The sequence below is a fragment of the Rhea pennata genome, chromosome 8, assembly GCF_028389875.1.
Source record: "Rhea pennata isolate bPtePen1 chromosome 8, bPtePen1.pri, whole genome shotgun sequence".
NCBI lineage: Eukaryota > Metazoa > Chordata > Aves > Rheiformes > Rheidae > Rhea > Rhea pennata.
The window spans coordinates 30,318,684-30,338,458 of NC_084670.1; the positions used below are offsets into that span (position 1 = coordinate 30,318,684).

The 19,775-nt window shown below is 42.4% G+C and overlaps 1 protein-coding gene across 2 annotated transcripts in view; it reads right to left on the minus strand.

Moving 5' to 3' along the window:
- The window catches only part of XPR1 (xenotropic and polytropic retrovirus receptor 1), a 118,496-nt gene that overhangs the window by 12,523 nt on the left and 86,198 nt on the right, over positions 1–19,775 (minus strand). For both annotated transcript variants that reach the window (XR_009959063.1, XM_062581048.1), the window contains exons 8-11: positions 17,997–18,184; positions 17,578–17,757; positions 11,592–11,757; positions 9,660–9,854 (exon numbers count right to left, since the gene is read on the minus strand). Coding sequence is in view for 1 of the 2 variants with exons in the window: in XM_062581048.1 (XP_062437032.1) it covers positions 9,660–9,854; positions 11,592–11,757; positions 17,578–17,757; positions 17,997–18,184 (729 nt within the window). In the remaining variant the exon portion in view is untranslated. The remainder of the gene's footprint in view (positions 1–9,659; positions 9,855–11,591; positions 11,758–17,577; positions 17,758–17,996; positions 18,185–19,775) is intronic.

Sequence of the window (19,775 nt, forward strand, 5' to 3'; positions counted from 1 at the left end):
GAACAAGACTATTGTCTTCAGCTTTGCCATTTGAGTCTCTTCCTTTAATCATTTACCCTCTTTTTCTTCCTGCCTGCCATTCTGCTTGATACCTTTCTTCCTTCTGTCCTCATTGGTATTCAGCTGGTGTACAGAAATATGTTACTGCTCTAGGCAAGCAATTATATCTCAATCTCCACTGGCTGGTCCTAGCGGCCCTCTTCAGTGCTGCTCAGGAGGCTGGAAAATCAAGGCATTGATATTCTGCCCAGAAGTTCCATCTACTACTTGTCTGCCAGTTTTTCTAGGAACAGTATGTTGCTAGGTATGCTTATGATGATGTCAGGGTCTATTTAAATAGGAACTGTTTCACCCTATGGTCCTTCTTTGTTTAACGATGTGCTAAAAATCATCAAAAGCAGATCAGAGAGGGATGGATACAGGAAGAGAGAAGCACATTAGACACCTGGTAGAACTTAACCTTCCAGAAAGGAAAGAGTCCCAGTCTTGAGTGTCCCATGGACTAAACTAATTCTTTTGCAATGTAATTGCCAGTAAGAGATACAGGAAGAACCTTTGGATTCAGTGCTGGAAAGGGCACCACCATGCAACAACTTCCCAAACAATGTAGTTACTCAAAATAGCATGCACAAAAACTGACTGAAAACACTGCCAGCACAAAATCTCTACGTCTGAAGTTGCAGCTGCAGCTTCGCTCCCCGCTACCAAGAGGCGGATTTAAACGTATGTTCGTATTAGCACTTTCGCAACTTGGAGGTGTTCAGTCAGGTCAGAGGCCATACAGGTTCCTTGTGCCCTGCTGCAGTGTTTGCTGAAAAGACTATGGACAGCAGTATATCACATGGGCTATGTTTGCAACCTTCACCACAGTTTCCATTAGCATCCTCGGTTTTCCCAGTAGATGCTTTGCACAAATACACCTACAAATTGCCCCAGAAGGTCAACGAGATAAATAATGAAGGCTTCAACCTTTGAACGGAAGCAGTGAATAGTCACAAACCAGAAAAACAGCCAAAGGTACTTCTAGCAGCTGAATTTATTGCCTGCAAAAACTGCTGATAGACAAATATCTTTGATTCTAAAAACAGCCACAGGGGACACAATATCTCACTAACATTTTGAGAGAATAATATCTTGCTTAAATTATAGCCCCTTCTAAAACACAGACAAGAAAAAGGTCCCTTTCCATCAGATAGATAGCAAATGCTATACTGGATGCAGTTAATATTGACTTTACCTCCAAAGAATACTATCTGTTTACCCTGTTGAATTATTCTGGGGAATGTAAACACTATATAGTATTCAACACAGGAAAAAAAATCAATGTCATGTATTATTGAAGATCTGGATAAGAGCACAATGGCCCTCGATAAGCACTCCTAGTGTGTCAGCCACTGCAGCTGGCTGTTGTTTTTGCTGATGGCGAGAGCTGTGATAACCTCAGACTTCTTACAGCTTTTATCAGAAAACACAGCAAGGTAAGCCCCACTACATGATACAAGACTGACTGAGCTGGAACAGTTCTGCCTCCAGTGGAAATTAAAAACCTCTTCAAGGGATACCAAATTCGGTCTCTTTTGATGATGAGCCTTTCAATCACAGATTTTAACAGAATCAGAACAAAAAGGTAAGAACTAAAAGCAGACTAGCCAAGAGATAGTGCAAAACTGAGCGTACACTCTCCGCTGCTCAGTTAAGTCTGTGAATGATGTTTTCACATTAACTCTATCCCATAATACAACGGAAGGCACATGACAGCCAGAAATGACATATCTACAGAAGAACTACCATCAGAATGGCATTCTCAAAGCAATTTTGTCTAACACTTTATGGTTTGAAATGCAGTATTACAGATCCCTCAATAAGTAGATGTATTAATGAAGAAATAGCAGTAGTGCTTCCTTTCCTGTCCAGCTAGCAGGCATCTCCATTCTATACTGAGCATTGGTAAAGACATGACGTGACAGTGGACTTAATGCAGATAGAAAGCCAAATAACCCAGAGGAGCACACGAAGGACTTGCCACTGCTCACTGACAGGCTTTGTCAAATACCATCCACTTCCAAACAAACAACCTTCTTGTTGGATTCTGCAAACTTCTACTATAGCCTCAAGGCACAATTTAAAGCAAAGTAGCACAATACAGCACAGTGAAAAACTGTCAGGAGGCAATCTCTCATTTCCTCTTCTGTTTAGATTCTACACTTGTAAAACAGGCAGATCCCTGAATTCTGCTGTTACTGAAAAATACTGTACAGGCTTGCATTGCTTTGTAGGACAAGACAACTACATTTAATTTCAAGACGACACAGCAGTCTTGTAGCTTATGTCCCACAATCAGGAGAAACATAATTTAATTGCAAAACAGAGGACTCGCATCAGTAATGACTGATTTGATCTGTTCTTCTTCTGGTGTCTTCCCTAGCATTTTTGAGAAGTGTTATCTGGGGATGTTTAACTGCTACCGTGAGAAGGATGGGCTTTTCAATCTGCCGCCCACTTGCCAATAGTCTCTCTAATGGGGACGTCAGGATTCACAACTAGAAATAGTGTGGTAATCAAGGCCTTCACCATGCAATTTAGACATTGTGATACAGTATCATCTAGTACTGCTAAGTGCTTTGAGATCATAAAGTCACAGAACCAATAAGGTTGGAAGGGACCTCTGGAGATCATCTAGTCCAACCTCCCTGCTCAGCAGGGTCACCTAGAGCATGGTAGACAGGGTTGCATCCAGGCAGGCCTTGAATATCTCCAGAGAAGGAGACTCCACAACCTCTCTGGACAACCTGGTCCAGTGCTCTGTCACTCTCACAGGGAAGAAATTCCCCCTCACAGTCAGGCGGAACTTCCTGAGGTTCAATTTCTGCCCATTGCCTCTTGTCCTGACACGTGGGACAACTGAAAAGAGTTTGTCCCCTTGACACCCTCCCTTCAGAGATCCCCCAATATATTCCTACAAAATACAAAAGCAGCAGAAAATATCCAAATAAAATAAATAAATGTTGGGTTACTGTATCTCCTAGACTGCTGCAGCACCAGAGAACTCCAAGACTGTATGCCTTGGAAAGGAAAATTGTTTAATCATGATGCAACTGGCTGCTTTTCTTAAAATACTTTAAAAAAGACTTCTCCCTCAAGTGCCTGTGAAATAAGGTATCAGTAGGCCATCCTTTCTACTTACACCTTAATCAGTAGTGCTCTCGCTTCTCCAGTCACCATTAACTCAACACTGCATTAAGGGATATAAACAGCACTACTAGTCCATTTTTGAAATTCCAGCTATTAAAATTCATCTCTCTCACAGCAGCAAGCTTCAGAACGCAATGCATGAATCACTCCGCTGGTAGGATGCCAAGGTCACCTCTCCCACACAGCTAGGCTGCTGCTGGCACTGGGAAGTATCCCGCTTGACATTTATAGGCCTACAAAACACGGGGAAATCTCCCTGCGGGATTGTATGCCTCATTTGTGCTGACGTTCAGGGTGCAGTGGCAGTTCCCAAAATCATTCTGCCTAGGAAGGCCCCCCACATCTCCTACGGACCACACGCCGCCCTCTCCCCTTCCTCGCTCCCTGGTCACCGCTTGCTGGAGAGCGGGCTCCCGCCAGGCCCGGCTCGTCCCCAAAGCCGCAGCTTCAGGAGCGGCATCTCAGCAATCGGACGAGCTAACAAGCCGCCGCTCAGAAGTCAGGCTCGCTTCCGGCACCGCTGACGCCTGCGTCGGAGCTGGCACGCGGTCAGAGGCCAGCAGGGAAACGCTTGCCCGTGGCAATGCCTCAGCGTCTTCACTAATGACACTGCCACTGCGCTGACGGAAAGGATCAGAAGGACTGGCTAATGAACACCCCTCATTACCGGCGGCCTCCTGGGCACGGGATGACAGTGTTTCAGAAAAAATACGTCCCGGCTCACAGGAATGTGACAGACATCGCACATTTGGGCTCCAAATTACCATCCTGCTAGAGCTGCCAGTACGCTGGGCAATGCAAGTCACAGGAAAACAGCAAGCATTAAGAAAAAAAGACAGCTAATCCCATGGCAAAGTTTGTTTTAGAGGTGAGCCTAAGCTCTCAAAAAAGGCCCTTGTCACATCTAAATCAAGTGATCCGTCTCAGGGCCATGCTGACAACTCTTCCAGTGCTGAGAAGAAAGGGGGATGGGAGATTCTGTACCAACATACACAGACTAAAACTGGAAACAATCTCACAAATGCTGTTAATTTCACTCTTTCATGAAAAAGATCAAGTTGCTTTCTTCTTCTTCTTCTTCTTCTTCTTCTTTTTTTAATAAAAGAACTGTACTTGAACTCCAGATGTCCATTTATTTTGCCTTGCCAATTATCCCTGCTCACTAGATATGAAACTACATTTCTCATTTAAGGTGTCATTAGCTACTGCATCAATGTCTGATTTCTCTAAAAATAATTTTATACAGCTCTCCCAGTTCTCACATCACCTTGTTCTTGTCTCCTGCTGCAACTGTTTAGGATCATAGCTAATTATTGTTCCAACTACCAGCAAATTTACTCTACAGGGGTTGCATCTGGCTGTTCCCAGCACGTTAGCAACAACGGATAAATGACATACTCAAGTCTGCCTGTGTCCACCAGCACTGTACCTGGCAGAGAAGAGCACAGCCAGGAGGCACTCAGACACTCTCCTGCAGATCTTGATACAATGTCACCATCCTCTCCCCCTTCCTGCCATCAGTTGTCCTCCTCCACCTGGAGGTTACCATCCCTCCCCAGCGGAGCTGCTCTGTGACGGTCCGTGGGAGAACCCACAAAGCCGGTTTCTGCAGCGATGGGAAGAGCACCGACAGAAGCAGTGCTCTTTAGAGACACCTATTCAGTTAATATCTATATTTTTAATTACTGTCAATTGCCTGCACTGTTTTAATGAGAGAGTATGCGGCAGCTCTATTGCCTTAGACAGCTCTAGGGCTCTCCACTGGGTTTCCAAGCTGATGACAGCCAGCATTCAGTGCATCCGGAAAGGGCAGGGGAGTAGTTCTGAAGGAGACACTTATATCTCCAAGCCATGCAGATTATCTCTGAAACTCAAAAATTAATAAACAGCTGGACATCAACCAGACCACCATGATTTCATTAAGGTGCATAAATGAAAAATGAAAATTGAGCATAAACCACTACATCTTTCATCCTTTCATCTAGTTAAAGGATAAAATCCCATATAGTCAATTTTAACCTAGTACTTGTGCTTAAGATCAGTAACACATTCCTGAAAAATAAAGGGAAACACAGAAACACTCACACTGAAGCAGCAAATCACACAAAACATGAAAACAACAGAAGACTACCAATGACTCAAGAAGCTTAGTTATTCAAGCACAGAAGCCAAATCTATATGCTGTGAGCCAGACACATTTCAGATAACACCATGAAAAGGCATGAAGGTAAGACAGAAATAACAGACTGTAGAAAAAAAAGCAAAAAGTGTCTCATTTTACAGAACAAAATTACAGCACAAATCACACGCAACACTTAAGCAGCAAACAGCACTCTCAAAGAAGAATAGCAAATTTTTTTTTCCAGCTGCGTACCTCTAGTTGCACTGTTTCTCAATGTGTTACGATTAGAGTTGAATACCTAAGGTTAAATATAACCATTGAATCCTACAAAGACTGAAACATATCCCAAGGGATGAACTAAACCCAGGCTGGCACTTGTAGCTATGCCAGCCTATCCCATTAATGTCAACGCACTCTGTACAAGAGGGAATTCTTCTGGAATACTGCTCTAAATGGGACTGCAGCAGAAACACCTATGCCAGCAATACTGTCAATGTACTTGTCAAAAAAACTGCATCTGCTTCTGGTAGAGCAAAAACACCACACACACAAAAAATAATAATCACGTGTCAAATTCTGCTCTTCTGGTACATTTTTTACTGCAGACTAGGACTTGATCATTTGTTTCCTCAGCACCACTTAAGTTTTCTGCAAATAAGCCAATATAATATTCAGGTGGCCAGCTCCAGGCAAGAGTACTCAGCACCCTCAGGGAAGCTAACGACAGCGCTAAACTACTTAGCGCAAAGTAACAGTAGAAAAGACTTGGGGGCACAAGCTTGCACTAAGACGTGCTGTGAGCAGGCAGGGGCCCGCAGCACACACTCTGGTTGCTAGGTAGCTCAGAGTTGTAGATATGCCTCATTTGCCTGTGTAAACATATCCCGCAGGACTGTATTTACAGAACACGGCCTTTGCTTCCCATTCCTTTGAGTGATACAAAAATGCTTAAAATTCTTCCTCTGGGATCTTAGCAACAGTTGCCTTTTGGTTACTGCTGTCTTCCCCAAAACGTGGTTGTTTTTGTGCTAGTGGCATAGCATACAGCTTGAGTTAGCACTTGTCCACGCAATGCTATGGTCTGCTTCAATCTTATTTTATGGATGGCTACTCTCACTTAAGCTTCACTAATTCAAGAGATGATAGCTTGGAGTTAACTCTAAAACAAGTGCAATTCCAGGACACCAAGATTTCCAGTTTGGAGGAAAAAACTGAATAGACTTTGCTTTTAAGTGTCTAACATCAAAACTGCAATAAGCAGAGAGAAAACTGCATTTTTGCATCTAAATCAAAAGGAAGACAAGCAAGGAAATGGCCTCTCTAAGGGGAGAAGAAATTAGAATTATGCACTGCCCAAGCAATAGGAATTATTAAACAGTGATATACTGGGGAAATTGAGATACTAGTCAAGAGCCCACAGTATAATGTAGTACCTGGGGGGGGATCTTTAACTACACAGGTTTTGAAGAGGGCAGTACCATATATGAATTGAAAAAGCCTATTTGCATCATACATAATAAGGTGACATTTGTACATTTGTTTAGTGCAAGCTGTTTTCGAAGAAATACATGAAAATATAGCACAAACATGCTGTATGTGCACTCTGTATGAATTAACAGCTTTCAACACTGACAAATCCTCCTAAGCACATAGTCCATCTTCACACAGTTGGCAGACGCAGGCTCAAACCTAAAAAGCAGCTACAAATTATTCAACATACTAAATCAGTGGGGAAAGACAACCCTATTCCGGGGACTGCGATTCCCCCAGAACTCACAAGCTGAGAGCAGGCGCCGCTGTGCACTACCTGACCTCCCAAGAAAAGGCCACAAATCACCCTTTCGTCCTGGCAGCTGAAAGCTGTCATTCCACAGTTGTAACTCTCAGATTTGCGCACAGAGGAATGAAAGGCTAATTAAATAAAATGCTAGTTACCACGGCAATTTACTGGTTTGTTACCTACTGCAATTTGAAACAGGTCTAAGTAGCAAGAATCTCCACCAATTTAACACTCATTTTCAGCAGTGTTTTCATTCTTAGTAGCAAACAACTAGCCCCCAGCAGAAGTTTTGGACATATTCCAAGTCAGTGTTTGTCTTTGCTACACTTACAGAGAAAGTGTGGGGAAGCAGTGCGTCTACTTCTAGTGCAAACATCCATACAACCTGATAATAGACCATTTTATTCCAAATTCAAAAAGAACTGGAAGTCTACGCAAAGCAGCAATAATGTCAGAGTTTTAACAGATACAGTATGTTACAAATTACATTCATGCAAGAATGGGAGTAGGCTTGCAAATCTGTCAAGACATGGAGGGGTCTTTAGGAATCCCTCTGAAAATCTCTACAAATCTGTGTTCAGTGACATTTACACTATCTGTACAAATATACAATTTATGAAGGCCACAAAGCTTCCAATTAATTTTATGATACCAACAACTATGTGCTATTGACTCCCACTGACAAAACCAGATGGATAAAAGCTGGGACTCACAAAGGTCTTAGCAATTGGAACAAGCCCTTTGCCTGGCTCATAAACACCTCATTACAACCCACTCAATGCCAGATCTGAACAGTGGGCAACAGTTATGTATGGCAGCAATGAGTACAAGAATAACCAATACTGGCACAGATGCAGATTTCAAGGGGACTAGGAAGAGGTCAAATTCTTAAACAGGACATTTTGACAAATGCAGACTTCCATCTTCATCTCAAACCTGTCTGCAACCTTTCCACAACAGACTGTTTCAGAATGCTTTCATGGGAGCAAGAAACCTTACTCAACCTCCTAAAAGCAGGCACTGCACATAAAATCATGCGAGCACGGACTATAACCAAGCAACCTGCATTTGTCTCATCTTGCAGTTTAGCAGCTGTGACTAACTGGACTGCAGGGCTGGAACCAAAGAGCTGCAGAACATCACTGAACAATCAACTTAAAACTCGAACAAGCTCCACAGATAAAACACAGGAGGTGGGTGCACAGAAGGGGCAGGCACTGGGCCGTGACAACATCTGCCACTGAATGTTCCCCCCCGAGGTTTGTGTGCACATCTGGATACAGAGCACCTGACTGCCAGCCTTCAAACAGCTTGCACCACTGCACTTACGTGCTATTTAAACACTATTAAAATGCGAGGCTTGACAAACTTTATCCATACGACCACAGGCCTGGCTATTTCAAAGCTGCCACTTCTGGGCCACAGGAAGGTTTCTAATAACCCTTCCATCCCTAAAAAGTGCGTTAACTAGATGCATGCCTTGGACACTACACTCTGCCTTGCCACAATCATATTTCAGGATAAGTAATTGCTTCCAAGCATGTGCAGCTGCTAATTCCTGGAGCTATAGAAGGCATATACTTTCAATGGAAAGAATACTGCTTTTAGGACTAAACAACAAAGAAAGGCAGGGCGGTTGCCTGAAGTGCAGAAACTAAAAGCTTTTTCCTTCAGAACAAGAGCAGAATCAAGTAATTGTCGTTTCCACGGAGATGGAGAACTTGAGGGATCAGAGCTCAATCTGCAGTTAAATGGGTTGGAAACAACTCCCTACCAGCTGCAGAAAAAATGTGGATAAAAAGACACAGGAAAATCCAGAGAAGCTTTTTTCCCAGCACTGTGTATATCTTCCTCTGTTCAGAAATGATGGATTACCTTTATTCAGATGATCCAGGGTAGCTTTTCACAAATGCCAAGGGAGAAGTATTTCCTACATTCTCCCTTTCCTTACACATCTCCCACTCAACCTTCATTCACAGAAAAAATTGCTAGGAATTTCAGTTCTCTCCTTTTGACAGAGAAACATGAAAACTCTTCCTGACATTCTTGAAGTACAATTAAAAGCACAGAGTGAGCCAAAAATATCTAAAGGAAAATCTTGAAATACTTCTTGCAAGCTAGGCCAGCGTTTGGTTTTCGACTAAAATGTTTCACAGACACCAACAGACAAAAGCTCATTTTTGAATGGGAAACCAAATTTTGAGCTTGCTTCTTTCCTATGTAAGGAGAAAACCCCCTGACTTAGCCTGAGAAATTCTATTAAAAAGAAAAGCCAGTGAGATACATTAGCTCCAGTGAAGCTGCACATGGACAGATGTGCACAAATGAATGCAGCCCATTCCCCACAAAATCTCAAGTTCCAACAGAAAAATGAGTCAAAGCTGAAGTACAATGGTTAAAAAACAAAGAACAAATACTGCTTTCTCATATTCCTCTCACTGTAACTTAATAAGAAAATGACTGAGGTGGTCCATCAGCAGTCCCATTCTTTCAGATGGTGCCCTGAAAAACAAGTTTGGGGGAGCATAGGCTGACAAGGAAGGGATTTTCCAAAATAACCAATACCTTCATGAGTGCTGTAAAGGGCTGCAAACGTCACCATGAAGAAGGTAGTGGAATATTTTCCAGCATTAACCAGATGAGGAAAGGCCCGTTTGGTATCGCGGTAACGACGCAGGCACTGGATGAATCGCAGCCAAGCAGGGATGCACTGGACAACTGCTCTCACTCCGTAGGAGTAGCTGTTACAAATCTGATTATCTGGAAGAAAAAGCAGTTTCAGGAGACAAAGGAGGCATTAAATTTAAGAAGTTCGATCTTCTTTATTTTTGTATGAGCAATCTCATCATTTTACTTAAGAGTGTAATTCCCATTGTCTTGTACTGACACACATACATGCATTCACAACAGTGAGAGGCTCATCACCAGGTGACTCAGGGAAGGGGAAGTATTCTGAACCCCTTCACTCCTAAGTATGTAGGTGGCATGACATCAATAACACATCCAGACAGATCATTTTCTAACTCTTTCACAGTTGCCAGTACAATTAACGCAAAAGAAGATTAGAAATAATCTATTTTTAATTTGCTTTGTGCCTTTGGCAGTACTGTGAATAATCAAATTAAGGATGGAATTACAAAAGGCCTTCTATACCGAAGCTTTGTGCACAAATGGGAAAGCATTCCCAAACTCCACAGGAGAGCTCAAAAAGGGTACTTTGTCTAAGATGTCCTTGAGCTGATTTTAATTTTTCTTGCCTATTGTAATAATAAATAAATAAAACAGATATCAGAATGCTCTTTTAAGAAAGAGAGGACAGAATCCTGACTTGAACAAATGGGGTCATGGGAAACTAGACAAACACATTATGTCACAGATGCAGGACAATGGGAAGCCCCTATTTTTATCAGGGAGCAACCAGGAAAAATCCAGACTTCATCTGGAATCCCCAAACATGCCATATTCTTACTCTCCCTTGCTCTCTCTTGCTCATCTCACATAAACAACCCGCTGATAAACAAACATTTGCTTGTCATTCAGCCTCATGGAGACAGATTCATAAGCCAACATATACTCCAGGGCACTGTGTTATCATTCCAATGTTCGGACTGGAAGAGGAGAAGTAATAATTCACCCAGTTGCTGTATAATTTTTTTTTAAATAAATAAATGTTCAGCTAATTCCAGCACTGGCTCTAAGGGAATACTGTTCCTCCAATCTGTCTGATCTGTAAGTGATGGATGCTGAAAGAGTTTGCAGTTTGCTTCAACAGGCAAGCATTATAAACTCATCAGACAACACGATTTGCCAGCAGTCACTGCCCAGAATGGAAAGAACACCGCCTGATGCAGTGAGAGACATAACTATTTTGCCACTGGGAAGACCAAAGTCAAAATTCATATGCCATCTCTGGCTTTTCCAGCTAGAAGCAGAGAGGCAGAGCACGCACAATCCTTGTGCCTCAGCATCAGCTCTAATTGAGTAAGGGGTGGCACTAACAAGCTCTGAGGAAGTTCCTCCATCCCCTCTTGCTTAAGGGCACTGTGACAGACCCTGTAAGAAACACATTACAGCACAGATAAAATCATGGTAAACAAGCTCAGGCAGCTCCTTTTATCATTTCCATGCTAAGCAACAATAACAGGCTAAAAGCAAATACATGATTAGACTACTATGAAACAAAACTGTGATGCCAGGAAAATCGCTTTCTCTTTCCAATCAAGCAGCACTATGTCTAAATTTTTTGATGAATATACAAGTTATGCCAAAAGACTGGATTAGGAAATGAACACTGATGTGAAATTCTACTTCCCTGGATGGAAGTAAGAAATGGGAGAATATCTCTAAGGTTATGTTTACAAGAAATGCTAGTTATTTTAGTTTCCTATGTAATTGGTAGGCCTCTTCATAAGGGATAGATGCCTATGAGACTGTCTTAATCAGTGTTTTCTAGGTCATTTTTAACAGCATTCATATGGATCGTCAGCATTACTCTACCTGTGTTTGCCAGAAGTCCAGCATTGTTCTCCCACTGAAGCTCAAAGCTGTAGAAACAGATCATGTACTCCAGATCCATGAGGATCACAGCCAGGCTGTTGAGCTGATCAGCCAGCCAGAAGTCTGCAAAGCCCACCTTGTGGAAGGGAGCCGTGAACACCCGAAACTGTTGGGGAAAAGGAAGAGTTACATGACACACTAGCAAAGACATTAACTGCAGTGACAGATTACAGCACTGAACAACTACGGAAATAACAGAAATGCCTAAAGATTTGTTGCTGATCTTTTGCTCCTATTGCCAGGAGATAACTGTCCTCCCACTTTAAGTGCAAATAAAATTCCCTCTTTCAGACATCTAATTCTCCTCCTGCACCAACCAATTTCCCCCCCCCCTTTTTTTTTTAACCAGCTGAAGAGCCCAGTCTCCTCCAGTGATGCTGTTGTCCAGAAACTCACAGTCTCCATGTAAGTCTTCTTCCTACACAGCTCCCCTTTGCCCCTCACACTGCTCAGCACTTTCCTTTAGGCGCTTGTGTCATACTTATTGACATCTTCCACACTTACCTTGTGCCTCACACTTAATGTCAGCTAGATTACAGGCACACAACTTGACCATTAATCTGTTCATGGCTCAGTTTACTTGACATCTTAGTTGTTCTTTGGTATCAGAAGTTGCAAGAGTGAATACCATTATTGATGGATCGCCCAAACGCTCTAGCATAGAGAGCATTAAAGCGCAGAAGAAATCCTATTAACTGCCGGTTAGACTCCCTCTCAATCCCAGCCCGCTTTCCCTTTCAGGCTTAACAGCAGTTACGCTACTTTCAAACCAGATGCTTTTCATGGTCCATTACCTTTGATTACAACTCTCTCTACCCAGTTAGTTATAGTTACTAACAGCCAATTTCTCAAAGAGACAGCACCAGCATCATCCTATAGTTCAGAGATTTATGAGCCTTTATATTAACGAAAGTGCAGGCTACCATTGATCTTTTATACTGCTCTTCTCATTAACCTAAAAGGCATACAGTTACAGAAACCAGGGAAAGAACGGACATGTTCCCATCCAAATTATAATGTCAGTTTAAGGCTCTGGTCCTAAATTTCAAAATCAAATAGGGGATCCAGACATAGTGACATTAAATAGCAGATACGGATCTTGAAGTAAAGAGCGCTGTGCTCCTGTAAGACACTATCTATTACAAAAACTCAAACAGTACTACGTACAAACATTAGGAACATCTGTTCTTAGTCATAGTGTTCCAGCTAAGGAACAGCTTCTAGAGAGATCAGAGAACCCACAACAAAGCCTTCCTTTCCAAAAAAAGCTCCTTCCTCCATCTAATCACTCCCTGGTACTTTCGATTCATTTAGTTCTAGACACATCTCTGAAATAAAAATCAAACAAACAATTACAAAAACACAGCTTTACAGATAGATCTTCCTGAAAAAAGAGGAAGTCATTAATAAAATCTACCTTGTTATTTAATTTAAGGAAAGACACTTGGACACTGTCAACAGGTGACAGCATAGAAGTTTAAGAGAGCAGAAGTTTTCTATCTCAAGGTTACAGCAGACAAAGACTCTGCAGACACCAGTGTCTTAGGGGGGTTACGTACACATCTCAGTCAACTATTCCCCAAGAAACTGAACTGCCATCTGCACGCTCCTAACCTCTTCTGCGTGCAGCCTCAGACATGTTCTGCTTGCCAAAACTTCTGAGCTTCATCCACGAGGATGGAAGTTGAGCCTCATGCACTTCTTAAGCCATAGAAGACTAGCATTTGCACAGTCTTAATGCAACGGTGTGTTAATGTGCATTCAATTCAGAGGAGCGTAAAAAAAAAGGCACAAAATGCTATTGGATACCCAGTTGGTTCACTTGAACTCCACAAATGCTATTTTGGTTGGGAAATAAATAAATAAATAAAATAGAGAGAGAAATAGGAGAAAAAGAGGAGTCACAACTTGCAGTGTGGTTATAAGAGGGTGCCGGCAGTGGAGGGCATTGCCCACTGCCAGGTACCACAGGCTGATCTATCTTCTCAGCTGAGAAGTGTCAGCAATATCCTCCAGTAAAGACAGGGTGCAAGAATAAAGTCATAAAATACCAAGAGCTAGAGCTGAACTTAAGTTTCAAGTAATTGGTTGCAATTATATTTAAATGGTTCCACAATCCACGTACAGCTTTCCAGGTGCTGATTACTGCAATTTTAGTAAGTGCCGGGACAGCAGATACTGAGCCAGAGCTAGACGCTTCCTAGATTTTCACTTCACACATGCATATATTTCCTGCACTTATTTCACCATTTCAGCACCCTGCAGAAGGTTTTGGTATGCACACATTACTTCATTCTTCGTACTGCAATCTGATTCCTTTGGCTGGCTGTGTTCACCAGCTACAGTTCAGTCTGGAAGAAAGGAAGGCTTTCCTTTGGTTGAGGATAATCAGATTAGAGATCATTTAGACAAACTTGACACTCAGAAATCCATGAACCCTGATGGGATAGACTCATGAGTGCTGAGGGAGCTGGTGGATATAACTGCTAGGCCACTCGCCATCATCTTTGAAAGGTCATAGGGAACAGGAGAGGTGCCTGAGGACTGGTAGAAAGCCAGTGTCACTCTAGTCTTCAAAAAGGGCAAGGAGGAGGACCCAGGAAACTACAGGCCAGTCAGCTTCATCTCTACCCCTAGAAAGGTGATGGAACAGCTCATCCTGGATATCATCTTTAAGCATGTGGAAGAAAAGAAGGTGATTGGAAGTAGCCAGCATGGATTCACCAAGGGGAAATCCTGTTTAACCAATCCAATAGCCTTCTCTGATGGAATGACTGGCTGGGCAGAAGAGGGGAGAGCAGTGGATGTTGCCTACTTTGACTTCAGCAAGGCTTTTGACACTGTCTCCCATAATACCCTCCTAGATAAGCTCAGGAAGTGTGGGTTAGACAAGTGGACAGTGAGGTGGATTGAGAACTAGCTGAATGGTAGAGCTCAGAGGGCTGTGACCAGCAGCACAGAATCTGTAGCTAGTAGTGTCCCCCCGGGGTCTGTACTGGGGCCAGTCTTGTTCAATTTATTCATCAGTGACCTGGACAAAGGGATAGAGCGCCTCCTCAGCAAGTTTGCTGATGATACCAAACTGGGAGGACTGGTTCGTAACATCAGAAGGCTGTGAGGCCATTCAGAGAGATAGATAGGCTGGAGAGTTCAGCAGAGAGGAACCTCATTAAGTTCAACAAAGACAAACGCAGGGTCCTGCACCCGGCAAGAAATAATCCTACACACTAGTACAGATCGGGGATTAACCTGCTGGAAAGCAGCTCAGTGGAGAAGGTCCTGGGAATTCTGGTGGACAAGTTAGCCATAAGCCAGCAATGTGCCCTTGTGGCCAAGAAGGCCAATGGCATTCTGGGGTGCACTAGGAAGAGTGTTGCCAGCAGGTCGAGGGAGGTAATCTCCTCCTCCTCTACTCAGCCCTGGTGAGGCCACACATGGAGTACTATGTCCAATTCTGGGCTCCCCAGTACAAGAGAGACATGCAGCTACTGAAGAGAGTCCAGCGTAGGACTATGAAGATGATCAGAGGACTGGAGCATCTTTCTTATGAGGAAAGGCTGAGAGAACTGGGTCTGTTTAGCCTGGAGGAGGGAAGCCTGAGAGGGGATCTTATCAATGTCTACAAATACCTTAAGGGAGGATGTCAAGAGGATGGGACTGGACTCTTTTTGGTGGTGCCTATCAACAGGACAAAAGGCAATAGGTACAAACTGAACCACAGAAAGTTCCATCTGAGTATGAGGAAAAACTTCTTTACTGTGAGGGTGACAGAGCACAGAGAGGTTGTGGGTGTCCTTCTATGGAGATAACTCAAAACTTGCCTGGACATGATCCTGTGCAACAAGCTCTAGGTGACCCTGCTGGAGCACGGGGGTCGAATTAGGTGATCTCCAGAGGTCTCTTCCAACCTGTGATTCTGTAATTCAAGATGGTTCTCATTTTGGCAGCAAAGGTGCACAGTATGCTCAGCTCAGTTCATTTGTCAGTGGAGAGGCACAGGTAAGCAGGATGCCATATAGGCAAGAAAGAAAAAAGGTGGGAATTAAACACCACATCTTGCTGCAGATTAAATGTACATTCTTCCTATGAGTGAAAAAGTTGAGAGCTAACCTGTAATCTCTCAGAGATTATTAAAACAGATTCCACCTATCCCAACCAAAAAGCAGCTGCTGATGAACAAAGGTGGATGCAGTATGCCTCCTAGCTCCATCAGGAAATGCTACAGAACACTGAAGTATACTCCCAAACTGGTTTTAGGAAAACAGAAGTGCCAACACTCAGCTACACCTGATACACCAGGCTTCATTTTGGCCAGCATGTAAGCTTAGAAAAATAAACATAGCAAAGATGGAAGGGAAAATGCTCGCCAAAAACAGAATTTGTGTGAACAGTACAGTTCTAAGAGCAGCATTCTTTAAACTTCTTTCACCAAGCTAACTGCTGGTGACTGCAGTAAGAAGTAAATTATACTCAGCCAGCCAATTACATACAACAAAAATTAGAAAAGTCGAACAGCTGCTCTTTATATTGTTCATTTGGTCTCTTCCTGTCCCTGCATAACACACACTCAGAAGTACTGTGTCATTTTCCACCATTAAGGTGATCTTGCATTTTGATGAGGCTTTTCTCCCCAGGAGACCTTGGGATGAAGAGGCCTCTGCACGTTTGAAGATACGTCCATATCGCAGACTGCAGTGTAGTCTGAAGATCTCTGAGATAGAGCCAGTACTGGAAACTGTCTAGCCATGGCTACAGAGAGCTCTGTAAAGACAGAGGACCTTATCCTGTCAAGACATTACGGAAAATTAGCACAGAGAGTGCTCAAGCTATTAGACCGTTTCCAGTACTTCACCTAGCACCAGGGGACAGTGATAACACTGATGAGGCTGGGGACCGAAAGGTAAGCTATGAGACGGCTCAATGCCGAAAGGGAAAAAGGAAGGGAAAATCAAATAGCAGTAACATAACAAATCAAACAGAGATGAGTGCACAGAGGTTAAATACCTGTGTGTATACCTGCACATACACGCTTGAAGTATGAGTCTACTTTTCATCTTTGTAATGTTCCAGATAAAGTTAATTGTTTTAATTGGTATTAAATTATGATTCTATGAATAATATCAGCCATTCAAACTCTTTCCCCTTCCCCCTCCAAATGCCCTCAGAGCAATTCCAGTAAGAATGAAGTATCATGGGAACCAATTTAATTAAAGCTAATTTAAAGGGCACATAGGGTGGGGATGAAGTTTTGGAAGAAACTGATGGGTCATCCAAGGAGTCTGAAAGCCACTCTTTTGGATTTTCCACCTATAACTGGAACACGGAATTAGCATGCATCTTTACATTTAATTTATCAGATTTTTATTATCAGGGAAACAGGAGCTGAGGCTAAATAAATGTTTCTGCTTAAGACCAAAAAGAATTTGCAGAAAAAAATATGAACATAATTTTATAAGCAGTAACCTTTGCAAGGGTTCCCTCTCCAAGAGAGAAACCTCTCAATGTTGGCACTCTCCCAGTTCGGGCTGCGGAACACAAATGCAACTTTTCTTAGAGCACTGTAACTCTAACCAAACCGTTTTAATATGTTAAGGGACAAAAAAAAGCAAAGATATATTAGTGTTTCTATATATGCAAAAGTATGCATACAGCTGTATACATGAAGATTAACAAGTAACTGCCTGCAATCTGAAGATAATGCAGACTGGTACAGACAAGCAGTAGTTGCTTTTGTAACCCCATGCTCAACAGACCTTTGCAGTTAATATCTTATCATGCCTAATCTATGAATACATGTGTAAAATGGTATGGCATCCCTCTAGTCTGAAAATTAGCAAGTTTTGTATACTCAAACTGTTACAGCCCACTTACATCCATTTTTCTCTTTCTCTCACTCTTTTTCCTGCAGATCAGGTTTGAGACTTACCAATAGTTTGAGCAGCCAAAAACGGGACTTGTAGTATAAGGTTTTGGTAGGGTTGATGAGAAAAAGTAACATGAAGCCATACAGGATGAGTGGATTCACCTGCATAGGTATGTAGGTGAATTTACCATATATACATGCCAGTAGGCTCAGGCACCACAAAACCCCAAGGAATCCAGCAATCTACAGAAAGAAAGAAGAAAAACAGAATTAGATACCTTGCGACTAAACAACTCCAAATCTTACAATGAATTCTCATTATAGCAAAAGAGAGCAATGTTCAATCCTGTAATCAAATCAGACTTCAGCAACTTCCTCCTCTGGATGCGGTAATTGTGTTACAATTCCTTGCCAGGAAATGGTACAGGATTTATCCTCCTGATATTCACAACTCAACCACTCCTGCAATCTGTTCTGCTTACCTCAAAGAGATGTTGATGGGACAAGTTGCTGCGGGGGTTGAGTTCAAAGATGAGGACATGATTAACTCCAGCCTGTCTCCAGCCATACGTGTTGATGCCCAGCAGAAAGAGGAATTCTATCAGGAGAAAGCCACCTCGATAGATTCTCACTAGTGGCCACACATTTGGTCCATCTATAAAAACCACGCCTAACAAAGAAAAGAAAAAAGCAAAACCTTTATGACAGCACAAGCCACATCACAAATCAAACTGCACTTCTTTATGCTGGTCCTCAGATACTCAGCTATATCCCATGAAAACTGAGTACATTTGTAACTCACCTGCATATTTCAGCAATTGGAAGACAGTTTACCTAGTCTATTAGAGGCTTGGCGTGCTACAATTTTGAGGTTGTCACTTGACTTCAGGCCAACCAAGAGAAAGAGCATCAAGTCCACACTTTAATTAAGTGACTTAAGCTAGATAGGCATGGCTATGGAAAAGAGGTGAGTCATCTTGCCTCCTAGTCTATTATCTTTTTCATCTTGTTACAGAAGATACTTCAAAAATTCCTTTTAACCTAAATTTACTAGAGCCACAGAGTTCCTTAAAATGATTTGAGAGTATTCTAGGGAAATTTCTATCTGTAGCTTGTGTAGTCATTGATTTGATGCATTAGTAGCATCATAAATCCCTTGTCTCACACTACAAGCATAAGGGATAGTATGAGCAGAAATACGACTGTATTCACTTAAAATTCTGGTTTAAGAGAGAAGAAATCTCAGCAGATGGATATACAAATATCTCAGCTTCCCCCAAAAAACAAGAAAGTACAATTTACAGCATTTAAAACAATGCTAAGATGTGCCTAATCACTAAATTCAATGTAACTGTAATGTAGGACATATTTGTAACCAGCAATATAATTCCCAGCCGCACCCAGACAGAACATCCAACATAAGGCAGCAATACTGGAAAGTCTGTTGCTTCCTCTGTTCAGTCTTCAAGGTTTTAGAAAGAGATTCACTTAACTTCAAACAATGAGCAGCCTTATAAAGTAGAAGCATTGTATAACATAAGCCCCTTTGCAAAAACTTGTCCTCCTGATTGCCTGATATGGGCTTTATTAGTAAAGGAAAAAAAAAAAATCAGTCATCAATCTCAACTCCACTGAGCATTTCTCACCCACGTCTTTCCAAAGGGAAAAAGCAACAAACAATCTATTCTCACATATTCTCTTGCCTAAACTGCAGTCCAACTTTTTCCAACCTTTCCTTCAGAGAAAAAAGTATCTGTAAAAAGTTTCACAGAATCACAGAATGGTTGAGGTTGGAAGGGACCTCTGGAGATCATCTACTCAAGCAGGGTCACCAAGGGCACGTTGCACTGGATCGTATCCAGGCAGGTTTTGAAGATCTCCAGAGAAGCGGACTCCACAACCGCTATGGGCAACCTGTGCCAGTGCTTTGTCACTCTAAGAGTAAAAAACCTTTTCCTCATATTCAGGTAAAACTTCCTGTGGTTCAGTTTGTACCTATTGCCTTCTGTCCTGTTGATGGGCACCACCAAAGGGAGTCCAGTCCCATCCTCTTGACATCCTCCCTTAAGGTTATTTGTAGACATTAATAATATCTCCTCTCAGCCTTCCCTCCTCCTCCAGGCTAAACAAGTTCAGCTCTCTCAGCCTTTCCTCATAAGAAAGACGCTCCAGTCCTCTGATCATCTTCGTTGCCCTATGCTGGACCCTCAATCAGGTATCAGCTCAGAGGAACAGGGAGGGGGCTGAAGGGGCCCACCTGA